General features: G+C 43.9%; 2 protein-coding genes across 13 annotated transcripts in view; one reads left to right on the top strand and one right to left on the bottom strand.

The window, feature by feature from the left end:
* The window catches only part of TUBGCP4 (tubulin gamma complex component 4), a 35,666-nt gene extending 34,242 nt beyond the window's left edge, over nt 1-1,424 (top strand). For 2 of the 3 annotated variants that reach the window (XM_040492486.1, XM_040492485.1), the window contains exon 18: nt 604-1,424. In XM_040492486.1, coding sequence (XP_040348420.1) covers nt 604-616 — 13 coding nt within the window. In that variant the 3' untranslated portion in view covers nt 617-1,424. The remainder of the gene's footprint in view (nt 1-603) is intronic. The other variant, XR_005795797.1, reaches the window with a different exon arrangement.
* A 711-nt stretch (nt 1,425-2,135) lies between these two features.
* The window catches only part of TP53BP1 (tumor protein p53 binding protein 1), a 99,062-nt gene continuing 83,597 nt past the window's right edge, over nt 2,136-17,600 (bottom strand). For 4 of the 10 annotated variants that reach the window (XM_040492470.1, XM_040492469.1, XM_040492473.1 and 1 more), the window contains 10 exons: nt 16,980-17,251; nt 16,162-16,311; nt 15,439-15,869; nt 12,238-12,429; nt 11,617-11,835; nt 9,757-9,972; nt 4,373-4,467; nt 3,457-3,656; nt 2,838-2,983; nt 2,136-2,489 (listed from right to left, as the gene is read on the bottom strand). In XM_040492470.1, coding sequence (XP_040348404.1) covers nt 2,302-2,489; nt 2,838-2,983; nt 3,457-3,656; nt 4,373-4,467; nt 9,757-9,972; nt 11,617-11,835; nt 12,238-12,429; nt 15,439-15,869; nt 16,162-16,311; nt 16,980-17,251 — 2,109 coding nt within the window. In that variant the 3' untranslated portion in view covers nt 2,136-2,301. The other 6 variants (XM_040492468.1, XM_040492467.1, XM_040492472.1 and 3 more) reach the window with 5 other exon arrangements.

The raw sequence follows: 17,600 nt of genomic DNA on the forward strand, positions 1-17,600 counted from the left end.
GTGTGTGTGTGTGGCTTTTTAACAAATTGTAATTCCAGAGCTAGGAGGCTCTAGCCACGGTCTCATCCAAATAGCCTTATTTTATAAACAAACTCAGGCTCAGAGAGAAAAAGGGCTACATCTGATCATCTTTAATAATTTGAATGAAGCTTATTTTCCAGTAAAAGCCATCATCATAGTAACATACTAAAACCCCTGATGCGGAGATGGGTGTTTAGGTTTTGGCTGGGCTGATGCCCTGCTGGGAGGCAGTGTGGCTGTGGTTCCCAGTTCTGACATGAACTAGCTGTGCAGCCGCAGACCCCTGCCTGCCTCACCGGTCCCCAGCTTCCAAGTCTGGGAAAGGTAACTGCCCCTTCTAATTCTTTTCTTTTCAGTTGAATAGATTTTGTGGTGGTTAGCTTTTCTCAGAGGCCTATCCTATTCAAAAACATGTTATTGTTCTTTTTCCTCTTTCTCATATGTCCTCAAACAGATTTTTCCTAAGCGATTTTAGAAGAGTCAAACTTAAGTTTTAAGATGACATTATGTAGATCACAGGTTGCCCTGATTCATATTTCTTTGCAGGAAAGCATATTTGATGAGGCTCTTTTTTTCTTTCAGTTTCGGGATGTGAAAACATCTGGTTCACAAACTAACAGGCCCATCATGTTCCCAAATCTGTGACAGAAGATTCAAAACACTCCAGCCTTTCAACAAATGCCTGCAGACTACTGAGGGCTCTACCTTTTTCTGCTAGAAGCAATACTACTGAACACCCGTGGGCACAAATGCGTCCCATGTGGAAGGGTATGCCCAACCTTAGGGCAGTTCGTCACTCACCCACCATGGAAGACATGTGGTGTCAGCTCTCCCTCTGCCGGCCTTGCCAGATCCAGTCCACGGAGAACATCCGTGGGGCACATCCATGCATTGAGCACCTGCTATGCGCCTAGGTACTGTTCAAGCTGCGAGACTCAGCAGTAAGAACTCCCGCTTATCTCACGCTGGTAAAAGGGCAATCCTAGCTATTGACAATGTATTAAAGTAGTATTCTAACAAAGAAAAAAGGGTCCTTAAGAAAACTGAGGTCAAATTCTTAAGATTTCAAGTACTGAAAATTACAGGTCTAATTATCCCCTCTTAGAAGAACCATAGGAGTTGAGGTTCTCCTAACCTGGCCCAACCATTACTGGTCATTATTAATGTTCATATTGGTGTGAACCAAAATACTCACTGAACAACTCCCTCCATACTGGACAAGAATGCAGCAATCCAGCCTCAGTCTGTAGCTACTGAATCTGGTTCTTATCTCTTCTACCACATACTACGTCCTATTTCCTACAGTTGTGTGCTGAGGATGACCCCTTCCACTGCTGCCTGTGGAGAAGTTAGCAAACCATGGCCTGCCACCTGTTGGTGTAAATAAAGTTTTATCGGAACCCAGCCACGCTCATTTGTTTACGTATTGTCTGTGATCGCTTTCGTGCCATCATGGCACAGGTGAGTACTTGTGACACATCAAATAGCCCAAGAAGCCTAAAATACTTCCTAACTGGCAGGAAAAAGTTTTTAACCCCTGCTTTAGAGAATGAGAGGACAGCAGCAGGGCTGATGCTAGAGGTAGGGAAGGAATAGCTTCTAGTAACTGTGACAGGAATAACAGTTACAAAATGTTGGACCTCTGACTAGAACTTCTGCCATTTCCAAATGGTGTCACTGTGTTTCTCCTGTTGATCCTTGCACAAAGTCATCCCATCAAGCTTATAGTCACTGCCCTTTCAGAGCAACTGGTGCTTTTTCCTTTTTAGGAAAAAGTACAGTACCCACAAGTCAGCTGTCAGGTCAATTTTAAATAGAGATTTTTTTAATTGCCAGGAAACTTAAGAGCTATGCTCAATTCCATTCAGCTTTAGCTACACCTATTGATCTGGACCTACTGTAAAATTAGGTTTTGGGAAGCATCTAATTTTAAACAGCCCAGGATAACCTTTCGACAATGATGGCACAGAAAAATTTTAAATTCACTTGTTATTTTCCTTGGCAAGCTGTCCTCCACTACGAACAAACCTACTGAAAACCACAGAGAAGGTACCACGTTTGTCTTGCTATTTGTTCTGCGATTAAGTTCAAAGAAATGGATGAAGAAATCCCAGTTACTACAACCAAAGAGATTCAACATTTATTTTATCATAAAAGTCCAGCAAATAAAACTATATACAAGATCCATGCAAGGAATCCAGTTACACACAAGACACATTTAAAACCTGGTTAAAACACAATCTCCACAACAGGGAATAAAATCGGTTAAGACCAATATCCTTAGTGAGAAACATAATCGTGTTTATATTTTGGATGCTGCTTGAATCCAATTCTCTCCCCAACAATGAGGCACTGGATCACCCACTCTTGTGACACCACAGGCAGCTGCAATGCTTCAGCACACTTCAGCACCGAGGCTGGGCATGAGGGATCCGTCACCACCACATCAAATACCCCTAAAGCAATATCTGCAGGAAGCAGGGGAAGATGAGGAAAGGAGACTCAATTTAGCCTTCCATTAAAGATGTGCCAGTATGTTGCACTGTGCCCAAACTCCAGCCCTTTATATCAGTGTTACTGATCACGACCCAAAGAGAAAAGCTGTAATCACCGTATGCTAACCTTGTAGAATTATTTATAAAGACACCACTGGACACCAGCAGAAGCACAGAGCCTCCCCCCTAGTGGCTCCTGAAGGTGGTGCCTTTCTAAGAGAAGAAACACGGATATGGTCAACCTAACAGACCACAGGGCCTAACACTTATGGGTCGAAGGAAATCCTTGGAGCAGTAACACCACATACACTTTCCAGGTACCTTTGTTATGGGCACTTGAATGGTGCTGCTTCACGGAGGCTGCCCCCCCAGTCATGAGGATCTCAGACCAGAGCTCGAGGAAGTTCTGCTGTTGGTCTGACACCAAGAGTACCTTCAGATTGTGGAAAGGGTTTTCACGGGGTTGCCTACAAAGGAGTCAGAGACACAGCACCTTGGAATTAGAGAAGACCCTAACGTGACAGGTTACATCCAACAACGTGTGGATATTTTCAAAAGCCCTGCATTACGGTACCACTCCCCTTCTCTTCTCCTACGAATCCTGTATTCTCTGGGATCCTAGCCTTCTAATATATCCCTTCTGCTGTCCAGGTTTGTCCTGGGGCTAAGAATAAAATGCCTTGCTTGAAATTCAGTCCCCTAACCTTAGAGGTCAAGAACACTGAACCTACATGGAAATCCTCACACATCTTCAAAAGGTCCTTAACCAGGGTACCCTATGGACATAAACTGGATGAACTACTAAAATAAACTCACTCAAGTTCTCTAATTTATCCTATGATCATTCTGATTTCTAGAAACACTCTCACCTTGATTCTCCTCACTCCAAGAGCTTGCTGTCTTCCTGCCTACCATTCTAGATAGGCTCTCAAATACTCACCAATCCAGAATTCTCTGCTCCTCAAGGCTATACCCAGCAGGCAGCAAATAATTGCGGTAATTCTGGAGCTGGTTGGCATGGCAACTATCATGGACCCAGACATGAGACACACAAGGAATCCCACTGGCAAGGCACAAGAAATACTTCCGGGTTCGACAATGCTGATCTGCAATTAGGAGACACTGGTAGGCTGTGTTACACTGGAAGAAAAGGAACAGAAGCAATGGGCCTGGTTACTTGTACAGAAAGCCCCTGAATAGCAGCCCTTAATCACAGAGAATAGATCTGAACACTTCTAAAATACTACCCAAAATGTGATTTTTTTTTTTTTTTTAAGAGCACATGTGCAAACTGGAGAGGAGCAGAGGCAGAGACAGAGAGAGAGAGACAACCTTAAGCAGACTTCATGCTCAATGCAGAGTCCGCGGCGGGGCTCAATCCCATGACCGTGGGATCAATACCTGAGCCAAAATCAAGCTCAACCAACTGAGCCACCCAGATGTCCCTGAACCTATCCTTCTACCCAAGGTCGCCTTTCTCAATGAAAGGCCCACAGGCTTCCTTAGATGTTCTCCCTGCCTCACCTGCAGGTTTCTGGGGGCCTAAACCCTCAAGGAACCACCCAATCCCAGATATTCAACCTTGTAGGCTGAGAATCAGCAACACTCTGATAGGAATTTCTATTAAACAAATTTTAACCTACTTTTGTCCCAAGAATAGAACCACAGCCTTTAACAAGAAGGGGTCTAACTTCTCTTCATTACACCCACGTAAAAATTCTAGTTGATGCAACAACTTTGTGGCAGTTTCCCAGTTCCTCAACTGTCTACCTGGTGTACCCAACCTCTCCATCCCCTCCCCCTCAGACTCTTCTCATTACTGCCCTTCTGGGAAGCTACACAAAGAAACTCCTCACCTGGGCTTCATTGAAGTCTTCAAGAATATAGCCAGCTCCTGCTCGAAGCTGGGATTCTGTATACTGCTTGTTGAAAGGAGGAATTTCTAAAAATTCTATTTAAAAAAATAACCAAGATAATAATTACTAGTTAGTTTTGTATTTACTACTTTAAGCCTGCCTCTTACTGCCTCCTTTGACACTCCCAGCTAGCTCCATAGCACTATATCCTAAAGACAGGTCAAGAGCTTTCCCATGGGTCAGAAAGAGATTTGTCATGAGCACTATAAAATGCTGCCGAAAGCAGGGACAAGAGCAGAAAGGGTGGGAAAGATGAGAAATGGGGGTAGGTCCTAAACCCAAAAACATCAAAGGTTTCTGTACCAAGTCATGGGACTGTTAACAGGGATGGACACACAACCAGTTCCCATGGTAATGTACTCCAATTTGAATAACCTTACCATCAGGAAGTTGTTCCTTAGGACTACCCTAAATGTCTCCTGCAAACTAAGCCCATTTCCTCTAATTCTGCCTGTTGTGGAGATGAAGAATAGCCGATTAGCACTTTTTGTAACAAAGCCTTCAAATTCCCCCTTCATCAGAATTTTTTACCCCTTGTACACTAAAACTCTGAAGAACCAGAATACTCAAAGAAAGTAGGGTTTCTACAATGTAGCTGATTAAGTGAAGGCTAGCCAGAGAAATCCTATTTCAACCTTTTTATTGAAAACTATCTACCTTTGATGATCTTGAAGTACCTCAGGACACTGAACACCAATGACTGCTTTACAGTCTTGAGGGTGAAGTAGAAGTTATGAGAGATGAGGCTGAAGCTGTAATGACCCTAGGCAATTAGAAATTGCTTCTTTTGACCAAATATCTGCTCCTCTCATATATAAATAACACATTAAAAAAGAAAAGACAAAAAAAAAAAAGACATTAGAGATTTTAGTTAATTAGGAGTTCTGAGAAATAAAGTTCTAATGAACTTATCACAAATAAAAAACCCAACCAAATTCATAAGAGTTTAGTGCCAAGACCATTCCCTTCCCCCTCACGCCAGTGGTAACTGACAGAACAGAGCCTGTGCAGACAGGCCAGGCCTGTGGTGCCCTCCTTACTGATGGAGCCACCCACAAGCGCTGACGCCCCACACTCAGTCCTCTACACCTCTAGAGAGGACTGGCCAGCCTATTCATGTCCATTGCTCTGTCCTTGACTACACATTCTCACGTTCCTCTTAAAATGAAAACTAGAAACTTTACATGGTTATAAAACACTCAGATGAGAGCAGGACTATTTCTGTTTCATCACTGTATCCTTTTGATCCATCTCAATACACATTTGTCACAATTCTCAGTACCAACACTACTGCTGAGTCGCTCCCGGGGCCTCTCATGGCCCTTTATTTTCCCCAAGACTTCTATTTTATGTCTGCTTAATCCAGGTCTGTTTCCAGATTTTAATCCCCAATTATACTTCCTTGCACCTGTGTAATCAAATATTACCCTGTCTAGGCAGCAGTCCATTCCTCTACTTTTTCTCATTTTGGATTTCATTTTATTTGTGATTTATGAGTGGCCCTGCCTGACCTGAGGTTAAAATGAACAGGTTTTTAATTCCATCATCTAAAATCAAGGATGAAGATGGCACAAAAACAGACACATAGACCAATGGAATAGAATAGAAACCCCAGAACTAGACCCACAAACGTATGGCCAACTCATCTTTGACAAAGCAGGAAAGAACATCCAATGGAAAAAAGACAGTCTCTTTAACAAATGGTGCTGGGAGAACTGGACAGCAACATGCAGAAGGTTGAAACTAGACCACTTTCTCACACCATTCACAAAAATAAACTCAAAATGGATAAAGGACCTGAATGTGAGACAGGAAACCATCAAAACCTTAGAGGAGAAAGCAGGAAAAGACCTCTCTGACCTCAGCCGTAGCAATCTCTTACTCGACACATCCCCAAAGGCAAGGGAATTAAAAGCAAAAGTGAATTACTGGGACCTTATGAAGATAAAAAGCTTCTGCACAGCAAAGGAAACAACCAACAAAACTAAAAGGCAACCAACGGAATGGGAAAAGATATTTGCAAATGACATATCGGACAAAGGGCTAGTATCCAAAATCTATAAAGAGCTCACCAAACTCCACACCCGAAAAGCAAATAACCCAGTGAAGAAATGGGCAGAAAACATGAATAGACACTTCTCTAAAGAAGACATCCAGATGGCCAACAGGCACATGAAAAGATGTTCAGCGTCGCTCCTTATCAGGGAAATACAAATCAAAACCACACTCAGATATCACCTCACGCCAGTCAGAGTGGCCAACATGAACAAATCAGGAGACTATAGATGCTGGAGAGGATGTGGAGAAACGGGAACCCTCTTGCACTGTTGGTGGGAATGCAAATTGGTGCAGCCGCTCTGGAAAGCAGTGTGGAGGTTCCTCAGAAAATTAAAAATAGACCTACCCTATGACCCAGCAATAGCACTGCTAGGAATTTATCCAAGGGACACAGGAGTACTGATGCATAGGGGCACTTGTACCCCAATGTTCACAGCAGCACTCTCAACAATAGCCAAATTATGGAAAGAGCCTAAATGTCCATCAACTGATGAATGGATAAAGAAATTGTGGTTTATATACACTATGGAATACTACGTGGCAATGAGAAAAAATGAAATATGGCCTTTTGTAGCAACGTGGATGGAACTGGAGAGTGTGATGCTAAGTGAAATAAGCCATACAGAGAAAGACAGATACCATATGGTTTCACCCTTATGTGGATCCTGAGAAACTTAACAGGAACCCATGGGGGAGGGGAAGGAAAAAAAAAAAAAAAAGAGGTTAGAGTGGGAGAGAGCCAAAGCATAAGAGACTGTTGAGAACTGAGAGCAAACGGAGGGTTGATGGGGGGTGTGAGGGAGGAGAGGGTGGGTGATGGGTATTGAGGAGGGCACCTTTTGGGATGAGCACTGGGTATTGTATGGAAACCAATTTGACAATAAATTTCATATATAAATAAAAAATAAATAAATAAATAAATAAATAGCAAAAATAAATAAATAAATAAATAAAATAAAATCAAGGATGAAGATACTAAAACCCAACTCTAGAGTCAATCCCTATGGCTGATGGGTCCCCGATAGTGTACCTCCTAACAATACCAGGTGCCATATTCTTAACTCATTAATAAATATGTCTCATTAAATGGATTTAAGCATTCTATGAGCTCCTGATATAAACTAGCATCTAAGATTCCCATTTATCTATTTATCTATTAGTCATGTCACATAGTTTCTTTTAAACTATAAGTATTCTTTTTTTTTTTTTTAAAGTTTATTTGAGAGAGAGAGACAGAGAGAATCCCAAGCAAGCTCTGCACTGTCAGCACGAAGCCCAATGCAGGGCTTGAACCCGCAAATTGTGAGATCACGACCTGAGCCGAAGTCAGATGCTTAACCAACTGAGCCACCCAGGAGCCCCAAAACTATTAATATTCTGTAGGTTGTTTCAGTACAAATGTCTCCAGGCTTCTTGAGACTGAGGTACCTGTCAACATTCTCACATGCCAAAAACATCAAGGATTTTGGTACTTCTGGGCAGTGTCCGATGATAAAGCAGACATGTTCACTATAATCACATTTTCCATGAGAAACCTGGCCATCTCTTAAAAATGTCCAATTTCTCCTCCTCATTTAGATAAGGCCTACCTCCTTTCGCACATGGTTGCAAGGTTGGGATTATAAACATTTGATATATCAGCCATCAGTGGAGGGAATTTTTAGGAGTTGAGTTTATTAATCTCACACAGGCTCACAGCTGTTGGACAGTCTGCATCTTATACCAAAGTTGTTTTTAATGTTTGGTTATTTTTTTGAGAGAGAGGGAGCGCACATACAGGAGGGACAAAGAGAGACAGGGAATCCCAAGCAGGCTCCACGCTGTCAGCACAGAGCCTGACATGGGGCTAGATCTCATGAACTATGAGATCATGACCTGAACCAAATATCAAGAGTTGGATGCTTAACCAACTGAGCCACCCGGGCACACCCCCAAAGCTGCCTTTCTTGACTATGCTATACCACAGATAAAACATTATAGAGTTGCCTTGTGAAGTCCTGGTCTATGCAAGGGCTAGGAGCATCTTGGAGAATAAAGTCCAGAGTCTAGCAATACTGTGAAAGCAAAAGAAAAGACCACAAACACTGTTTTGATGCCACATCCTGCAGAATCCTCACGGGACTCCCATTATCATCAAAGTAAACTACACTCTTAGCTAGGAAACTCTTCATACACCTTATCGCCAATGATACCTATCTGAATTCTGTCTGACAAACAAAGCTGGGCACACACTTAACTTTGAAACCCCACACATGCCACACCTGCTCCCACACCCTAGAGTCGCTCTACTGATGGCTGTTTATGCACCTTCCAAACAGCATAAACCCTAATTTCAATTCTCTGATCACCCTTCCCATAGCCCTGTACAGATTTCCACATGGCTATGGTTGGTTTTGGTTAATTAGGGGAAGAGTTGTCTACACACCTGAAATGCCTACCATCGCAGATTTGCAGTGGTGCTATTTTATGAAACCATGTTCCCCAATTCGATTCCCTCGTGTAAGATATAGTAACTCTAATCTGCAGAACATCACTCCAGCTGCACCTTACGGTTCACAGACATATGTGGATGCTGCTGTGAGTCACAGTGTATACATTTGTATCCACCCATTTTCTCTCCTAGATCACATACTCTTTAGACAGTTCAAATGATTTTTACCTGTCCCCACTACAGCCTTCACTCAAACCCTAAGTCATAGACCACACAGAAATACAATATATAGATTTAGGTTAAGGTTGAGCAGAGATACAAGAGTTGAAAAGGCTTAGAAGCTGTTTCTCTGATATCACCCTGGGGCCCTGGGCACCCTACATTCTCTGTCTTATGCACAGACCTCACAAGAATCAACTTTGCCCCCAGGTGGGTTTTCTCTAGCAACTGCCCCTAGAACACAGATGGGAAAGATGGCAGGGCATTCAGAAACCTGACTTGGAGGACTGTCATAGGATAGAATGAACACTGGGTTCTAGTCCCAAATCTACCATTACTGCAGACAAAAAGCATGGTTTTAACCTCTCTAAGCTTGTTTCCTCATCTGTAAAATGGACGGTAAGATCTATGTCCCATATGCCTCACAGGATTGTTCTGAGGAGCCACTAAGAGGAATTTTGTGAAAACCGTCTATAAATTAAGAAGGAGAATTCATTAACTTTCCTGACCAAGATCTCAGACACCACTTGCACTGCTTACTTTATAGGCTCATAAGTGAATGGAAAGGAAGAAAATGCTCATGTGTCAGAGCCCCCAGGGCTTCCTAGGGACTTACCCTCCTCTTCCTCACTGCTTCCTGTAGGGCCATCTGGCAGTTTGGAGCGGCTGGCCAACTTGTCACTTGTTGTGGCCATGGTGAGAAGAAAGGCATAGCCCAGAAACAAGGTTTTGTTAAGGGGCAAAGGCCCTCTCTGCTCTTCCAAGGCAGAGGGTTCACCCATGTTGTCTCCACTCTCACAGGGGCTCACAAACTCTCCTGCCCCCACTGCACCTGGAAGGGATGGAGACACAATTACTAGAAGGATACAGACCACTGCCTGGGCATGACAGGATGGGTAGGCAATGTCCTGACCAGGTTTTTTGAGCTACTGACCAAAGACCATTCCTATGGACCCCTATTGGGTCCCAGGACCCAATTTACAATGCAGAGAAATTTTATGTGTTTAAGTTTTATACAGTCATGACAATTTATAAATGAATATCAACTAGTATTGTTTTTATACAGCCAAACTAAATACTTCTGGGATCTGAAGAAAGTAGCGGTTCTAATATAAACAAAGTTTAGGTAAGAGTGAAAAATACTTAGAAATCTTCAGCCCACTTTCTCTTGCTCAGTGCTCTGATTTCCCCAGGATATGTGATATTTTGAAACAGCCCTTAAAAACAAAAAAAACAACAACAAAAAACCCATTTTTTTTGTTACCAAGAAGTGTACCCAGCAGTTACTCCCACCCTATGCCTAACCGTCACCAGAACGGTGCACAGAATACTTGGTAATAAAGTGTTCTTACTCACTGATGGAGCTACAGCAAAACAGCCTGCTTCAATTATCCCAGTTTCCAACCCCTGGGGGTGAGTAAGTGCACCGGCCAGCCCAGGACTCCCAGAACACCCATGCTACGAGTGCCCCAATAAGTCCTCAAGAAGAAAACAAATACCTGATTTGAAGAAGCGGAATCATAGCCTCATTAGGAGGCTAAGATGACAGACAGGTCATGCCTCCCTAAAACAAAACCAGCAGGAGGAGAACAGTCTGATGTAGTATGTATAACCCTGGACTTCAAAGTCAAACTGCCTGAGTTTGAATTCTGGATTACTAGGTCACCTTGGTAAAGTTAGCCAACTTTTCTGTACCTCAAACTCTTCAACTAGAAAATGAATTCTAGCATCTAAACCTCATTGGGACTATTTGAAGTAATATTGAAGGACTTAGTTCCATGCCTCACATACCCTGAACACAACAGGGGTGCTGGACACATATGGAGATGACACAACACAAATATACAGGAAACAAAAGGAACTCTGGTGCTAGGACAACGTAACAACCGATGAACCCGCTCAGTCTGCTGCACTGAGAGAGCTCCCTCAGGGCAGACACTGAGGACTTTACACCTGTGTCTCCAGAACCCACAATGGCTGGGGCTGGATATTAGAGACTCCGTGAACAATAGACGGATGAATTCCTGTTAACATGAAACATGAGTGCGTGGAAAGGAGGTGTTTGAGGAACAGTACAAGGAGATGCAGACTGAGGTACTAGCTTTCAGTAGGAAGTCTGGGAGAGCCAGAGGGCCCTGAGCACAAAAAGACTCAGGAAGCAGAGCTTCCTGAGGTAGAAGATGGTGCCAGATAAAGGAATCTGCTTAAAATTCAGTTTCTTTCCCTCCTGGAACTTATACAGAACTCAATGAATGTTTCCAATCAAGACCTAGTGTCTTATCTATCTCCACTGGACTCTGCTGAGAGATGTGTAAAGGTGGATGCAGTAAGCTGAGTACTACCTGTGCTTGTGCAGGATCCCAACTTTGTAGAAGGACAGAGCGACCATTGCCACTTATCAGGCTCCTTCTCTCCAGCAGCTGGCCCTGCATTCCACAGTGGTCTGAGGGAGGATGAGGCAAAAGGGAGTACTCACCAGGTTTCACAGTGGCAGACTTCCGGCCTCGCTTGGCAGGGGACCGTTCTTCTTCAGAAGTGATCAGTTTTCTTTTGCCTGAGAGAACTCCCGAGGAGGCACGAGGGCTGTCTGTAATCTTGCGGGTAGGGGTTGTGCTGCTGCTGCTGCTGGAGGCAGTAGGGGTGGCTGGGGAGCTGATGTTGCTGCGCCGTTTCCGTTTCCCTTCCACCAAATTGTCTATGATAGGATAAGTCAAAGGTTGGTCAACTCCCATGGTCTGAGGCCCTGGACTCCAAGAAGCTGGGCAGAGCCTGATTTAGATATCACCACACCCTTTCCTCCACCTCCTATGAGAACAGGAAACCTCTTTTAAGCTGCCATTCTGTTTCAGTCTCAGCCACGACTGAAATGTATCTGGTCCCCTGAAGAACTGGGAAGACCAGAAGAATCTGAGGATTTACCATGTGGTCCTGGGAAGGAAACAGAGATAGGTGGTGGCTCCAGAAAATGGCAGCTCATTAGCATCTCATAAACCACACAGGACTTGTAAGATTTAGCGAAGCATCCTGATTGCTCTAGAAACCGCTCTTCCCACCACAAACAGGACAGGGGCCCGGAGCTAGGAAACAAAGGTCTTACCTAAGCTGATATCTGCTGCCTTGGTAAGGGGTGTTACTGCCTCATATGGGCCAAGGCCATACTGCTCTCGCAGTCTATTTCCTTGCTCCAAGGACAGGATGACGGCCATTCGCTTGTACCACTTCCTTTGGCCTTCTTTTTCAATGCTATAGTAGAGCTCTCCAGACTCCTTCCTATGCCCTTTCACCACTCCTGGGTGGGAAAAACATAAGAGCAGCCTGCTATTGTTTTAGGTTGCTTGGCAGCCACTCACAGTGGGTCTGCACAACAGGTTGTGTCAGGGCATCAGGAAGTCCGACAGTGGACTGAAGTTAGTACTGAAATCCCAGCTGTCAATCTCAGACACCACCACCACTTAAGAATATATGTAGCTACAACCCTGAGATTGGGACATGATTCTCAACAGAAGGAATCCTTTGGTTATAAAATAAAGCCTCCTAAAAGCCAGCATTTATGAGTTATTAGAGGTTCAATTATTTCTTGAAATGACATGTGGTTTCTTAATAATCCCATTATAAATTACTAAACCTTTCTTTCTTGGTTTCTTTGGAGACAGTGATAATTCTTTTTTTTTTTAACATTTATTTATTTTTGAGACAGAGAGAGACAGAGCATGAACGGGGAAGGGGCAGAGAGAGAGGGAGACACAGAATCGGAAGCAGGCTCCAGGCTCTGAGCCATCAGCCCAGAGCCTGACGCAGGGCTCGAACTCACGGACTGCGAGATCATGACCTGAGCTGAAGTCGGACGCTCAACCGACTGAGCCACCCAGGCGCCCCTTTAAGCTAAGCTGTAGGTGAAAGATGACTTAACTCGAAGAGAGAAAGACAGAGCATGTGTCTGTGTGGCTAAATCAAAATAGAGATACAGAGCAAAGAAAGGAAAAAACACATAAATTCTGCCTCCCCTGCCTAATCTTCCCTATTATCTACTTTCTTGCTCTTGCTCTGCTTCAGAACCTAAAGGCCTTTAGGTTACAAGGAACACAACGTGGAGTATAAAAGGGAACAGGGCTAGAATTTAGGAGACCTGAGCCTAGGCCTAATTCTGCTACCACCAAACTGTGTGATCTTGGGCAAGACCCATTTCCAAACCTGTAAAAAGAGGATACTCCTCCTCCTCCATCCACCAATAAACAACTTATATACCTGCACATGCTATACACATACACACACACACACACACACACACAATGTATATAACATAAAAACAAGGCATTTTCATGAACACCTCTTCATTCTTATAAAAGAAGAGTCCGTTTGTTCTCTCCCACTGGTCTGTGCTTGAATGAAGGGCTAAAAGAAACCCAGAGCATATGCCACCAAGGAAAGAAATACAGACGTGAAAGCAGGCCTTGGTTCTCTATTTATGCCACAGAATCACTCCCCTTCCCCTTGCTGCTTCATCGTCTGGCTTCAATCTCTACCAGCAAACTAAGTCACAAAGACCCCTTTCAAGAGTACAATGAAGCCCAAGGCCAAGAATATACTTCACAACGATGAAGAGCTACTACAACTCAAAGCAGTCTAGTGATGATGTTAGCAGACAGCCTTGATAAATGAGACACAAGAGACACCCCACCCCTTGATGCCATAATTCACACTGGATACAGAACTGTCTCTTGGTCTTAAGAGGACCTCCAAGACAGGCTTTAAACCTAATGGATACATTTGATACAATGGATATATTTGATACAAACTATGTAAGCCAAAGGTCATAAAAGACCTACATCCACATGCTACTAAATGATGCCACCTAAAGCTAAGTGTTACCCAGGACTAGAAGGTAAAGATTAACAATGAAATAAAGGGGCAAAAAACTACTCAGGAGTCCAAATCACAAGCAAGTCTGAGGAGACTTCACCAGAGGCATTTTTGCCCATTATATCCCAATTTATGTTCCAAAAAATCTCCAGACAGGATGTTTTCAAATGACAAACTCAACACATTTATTTCCAAATTAGCTCAAAAAAAGGGAATATATTCAAAGAACTGGCACATGCAACAGTCATAATACAAATATCTCATTATCAGAGGAACTGGCTACTTAAAAATTTTTATTTTTTTCAAACCAGACAGTAAATGGTTGCTGTGCAGACATAAAAATATAGTACTAACGACGTCTTCCTAAGCAAAAATATCTCAATATATCTACTAGATTCCTAGCAAGGCAGGTACTAAGTTTAAGTCAGTGGTGAAAAAGCAGATAAATCGAAAGGGAAAAACACTAACTTTACAGTGGAGAAATCGGGCAAATACTTTAAGTAAGTGATAAAGGTTAACGTGACTAGTGATGTCCTGTGGATGTCATAGGCCTCAATCCTCCATGACATAATGAAAAGAGCACTTTACCTCCATAGCATTCTTTTCAAAACCTATAACTCCAATATAAAACAAAAGGTGAGACGGACCAGAACTGAGGGACAAATATCTGACCATACACTCCTTAAAACTGTCAAGGCCATGAAAAACAAGAAAAGATTCAGAAACTGTCACAGATCAAAGGACACATGAAGACTAATGGATTGGATCCTGGAATAGAAAAAGGATATATAAAACCTGATAAAATGCAAATAAAGCCTGGAATTTAGTTAGTTAGTAAGGAATCAAGGTTGGTTTCTTAGTTTTGACAAATGTACCATGCTATCATAAGATGTTAACAAGAGTGGAAGCTGGCTGAGGGGTAGTTGAGAACTTCTCACATTATCACAGTATTTTGTACTTTACACAGCAGTCTGTACATTTTCTGTAAATATATTATTCCAAAGTAAGTTCAGGGGTACCTGGGTGGCTCAGTCAGTTAAGCGTCTGACTCTGGCTTAGGTCACAATCTCACGGTTTGGTTCGTGAGTTCGAGCCCCGCATCGGGCTCTGTGCTGACAGCTCAGAGCCTGGAGCCTACTTCAATTCTGTGTCTCCCTCTCTCTGCCCCTCCCCGACTTATACTTTGTCTCTCTCTCTCTCTCTCAAAAATAAATATTAAAAAAAAAAAAATTCTTTTAACTTAATTCAAAAATAAGCAACAAATGAAAACAAAAAGCCAGTGTGAGAGTACCTCACATAGTAGGAATGGAATTTGTAGCTTTGGAGACCCCTGAAGAAGAGTAGTTGGGCTGGAGAGAATGCCCTTGGTAATTACTGACTGGAGAGAGGACTGGCCCAGGCACACTAAATCTCTTACAGACACCACTCCCTTTATTACCTGCACTGAAATACTCATCCTCCGAGAGGGCTGTCACTTCCGTATCCAGTGGGATGGGGTCACACAGCAGAATGTCTTTGCCCAACACATCACACTCGTACCCATCATCAAAGAGCAATTTATACTTCCCAGCTCCGACATCACGAGTGATTTTCCCAGAGTAAAAATAGCCATTGGACGACCACTTGGCTACAACACGGAGTCCCACAAAGCTATTTCCTGGAGAGGAGGCATCTAAGCCATCAGAATGGCCAGTAGCAGCCTGGAAAGGAATCTCTGGAGAGTCACTTCGACGCAAAGCACCGGCACCCGTGTCTGCTCGCCTGGTGGAGTCCGGCACTCGGGGCACAATACGAGTGAAGGATTTATCATCTGGTGACATGCTGGGTGATATGTCCTCTATGCCCAAGGGGCCAGGAACAGCTGTTTCTCTAAACAAAGATAAGAGATAGGAGAAGGCAGTTAAACTAAGAAAAGTTTCTAACTGCCAATTTTCCCACTCCTTTGTCCATGGGTCTTCCTCAGCCCATTCTTGGAGGACCCCATCACAGGCCTAAGCCTGGTTTCTCGGTGGCCTCTCTGATCCCTGCCCACTCCCAAGTCAATGTGGACCCCTCATGTCCCTCCTGACACCCCACATACTCTCTACTCCCCTCTCTTCTCTCTACTCCCTTTTTTTCTGCATAAGTCATAGACTAAGTGTATCTCACACTACCCGGGTACCTGGTTCCAGTGGTCCGAGAAGGCGGGCGGCCCCTTCGCCCGCGCCCACGAGGCGTGACTGGAGCCTTCCCTCCCTGTCTGATGCCAAGGCCTGCATCACCATCCTCCTCACACACTGGCGCCCCTGTCTGACTGACCCCTTTTCTAGGACTAGAGAATGAAGACAGGTTAGTCTGACAGCACCTGCTACTGGATCCTTTCTCCACAAAGTCTCCCCATGGCCCTTAAACCACATGCCAGGCCAACATGTATTAGACCTCCAACACAGCAGGAAGCTGGCCTGCACACCCACCACCAAAATATCAGCCAGGGAGTAGGAGTGTAGGATAACGAGTAAAGGACATCCTCCTCTATGGAAGTCTATTCCCTCCTGACAAAGCTTCCTACTGTTGCCCTCAAAAATAGCACACCCATTTCTTCCCTGCCTTCTCTTCTACTACAGGCTCTAGACACCTGCAGAGGATAACAAAAAGCTAGGGATGTATCAGGTTGAGGTTACTACCCTAAACTTTTTGCACTCCCAGTCAAAACACTACAGGCTACAGAAAATGGGGGTGGCAGCAGCATGTGCCAGCATTCTCAAAGTCCCCTCACCTGTTTTTCTACATTTTCTTAGGAGTCTAGCTCTCAAAGGGCTCCACCCTTTCTCCCATGCAAACCCAAACAGGAGAGGAACAAAAGGGGAGGAAGAATATTTGAATTTTCCTAGTTGGAGGATGGGGGGGGGGGATTTCCCATTACTCCCCTTTTCCTGTGATATTAAAATGTCAGCAACCCTGCCCCTGCTGTAGCTCTCTCTCTGGAGACCCTGTCTGCACCTCAGTTTTCCTGGGCCTCCTCGGGAGCTGGGCAAGGCAAAATCTGCGGGTTCTGTCCCGCTGGTTTTCCCTTTGAGTGGTCCGGCTCCTCTCCCTGAGCTGCCACTGCTGTGCATGGCTGAGAGACTCGTCCCACTTGACGTGCGGTGTAAGCTGGATGCCTTGGAGGAGAAGGAGCTGATATCCCCCAGGTCACCTGAGGAGCCCCCCGTCTGTGAAGGGGAAACTTCGGTTTCACATTCCTGACACTCTACAATTGGCTCTTCAGTCTCCTGCAAGGAAGAAATGGATACAAAAGCTAAAAGAAGCCACAACAACATCATGCTAATGTGGTGGCTAAAAAATCCTAGAGATGCTAAGAAATTTCAATTCAGAAAGGTGGGCATCAGGAGGAGACTTTCTGGATTAATGGAAATGTTCTGGATCTTATTGTGAGCAGTGGTTACACACAATTGTTAAGAGCCACTGAACATTTAAGACCTGAGCATTCTACAGGGAATATATTATATCCCAATAAAATACAAATAAAGGTTGCACTGGATTGGAAACAAAGAGATCTCTATTATGAGCTAGGTTATCTTTTTACTGAACAAGTTCACAACCTTTGCCTACTGAGAAGAC

The sequence above is a fragment of the Herpailurus yagouaroundi genome, unplaced genomic scaffold (assembly GCF_014898765.1).
Source record: "Herpailurus yagouaroundi ecotype Mexico unplaced genomic scaffold, PumYag 184, whole genome shotgun sequence".
Classification (NCBI taxonomy): Eukaryota; Metazoa; Chordata; class Mammalia; order Carnivora; family Felidae; genus Herpailurus; species Herpailurus yagouaroundi.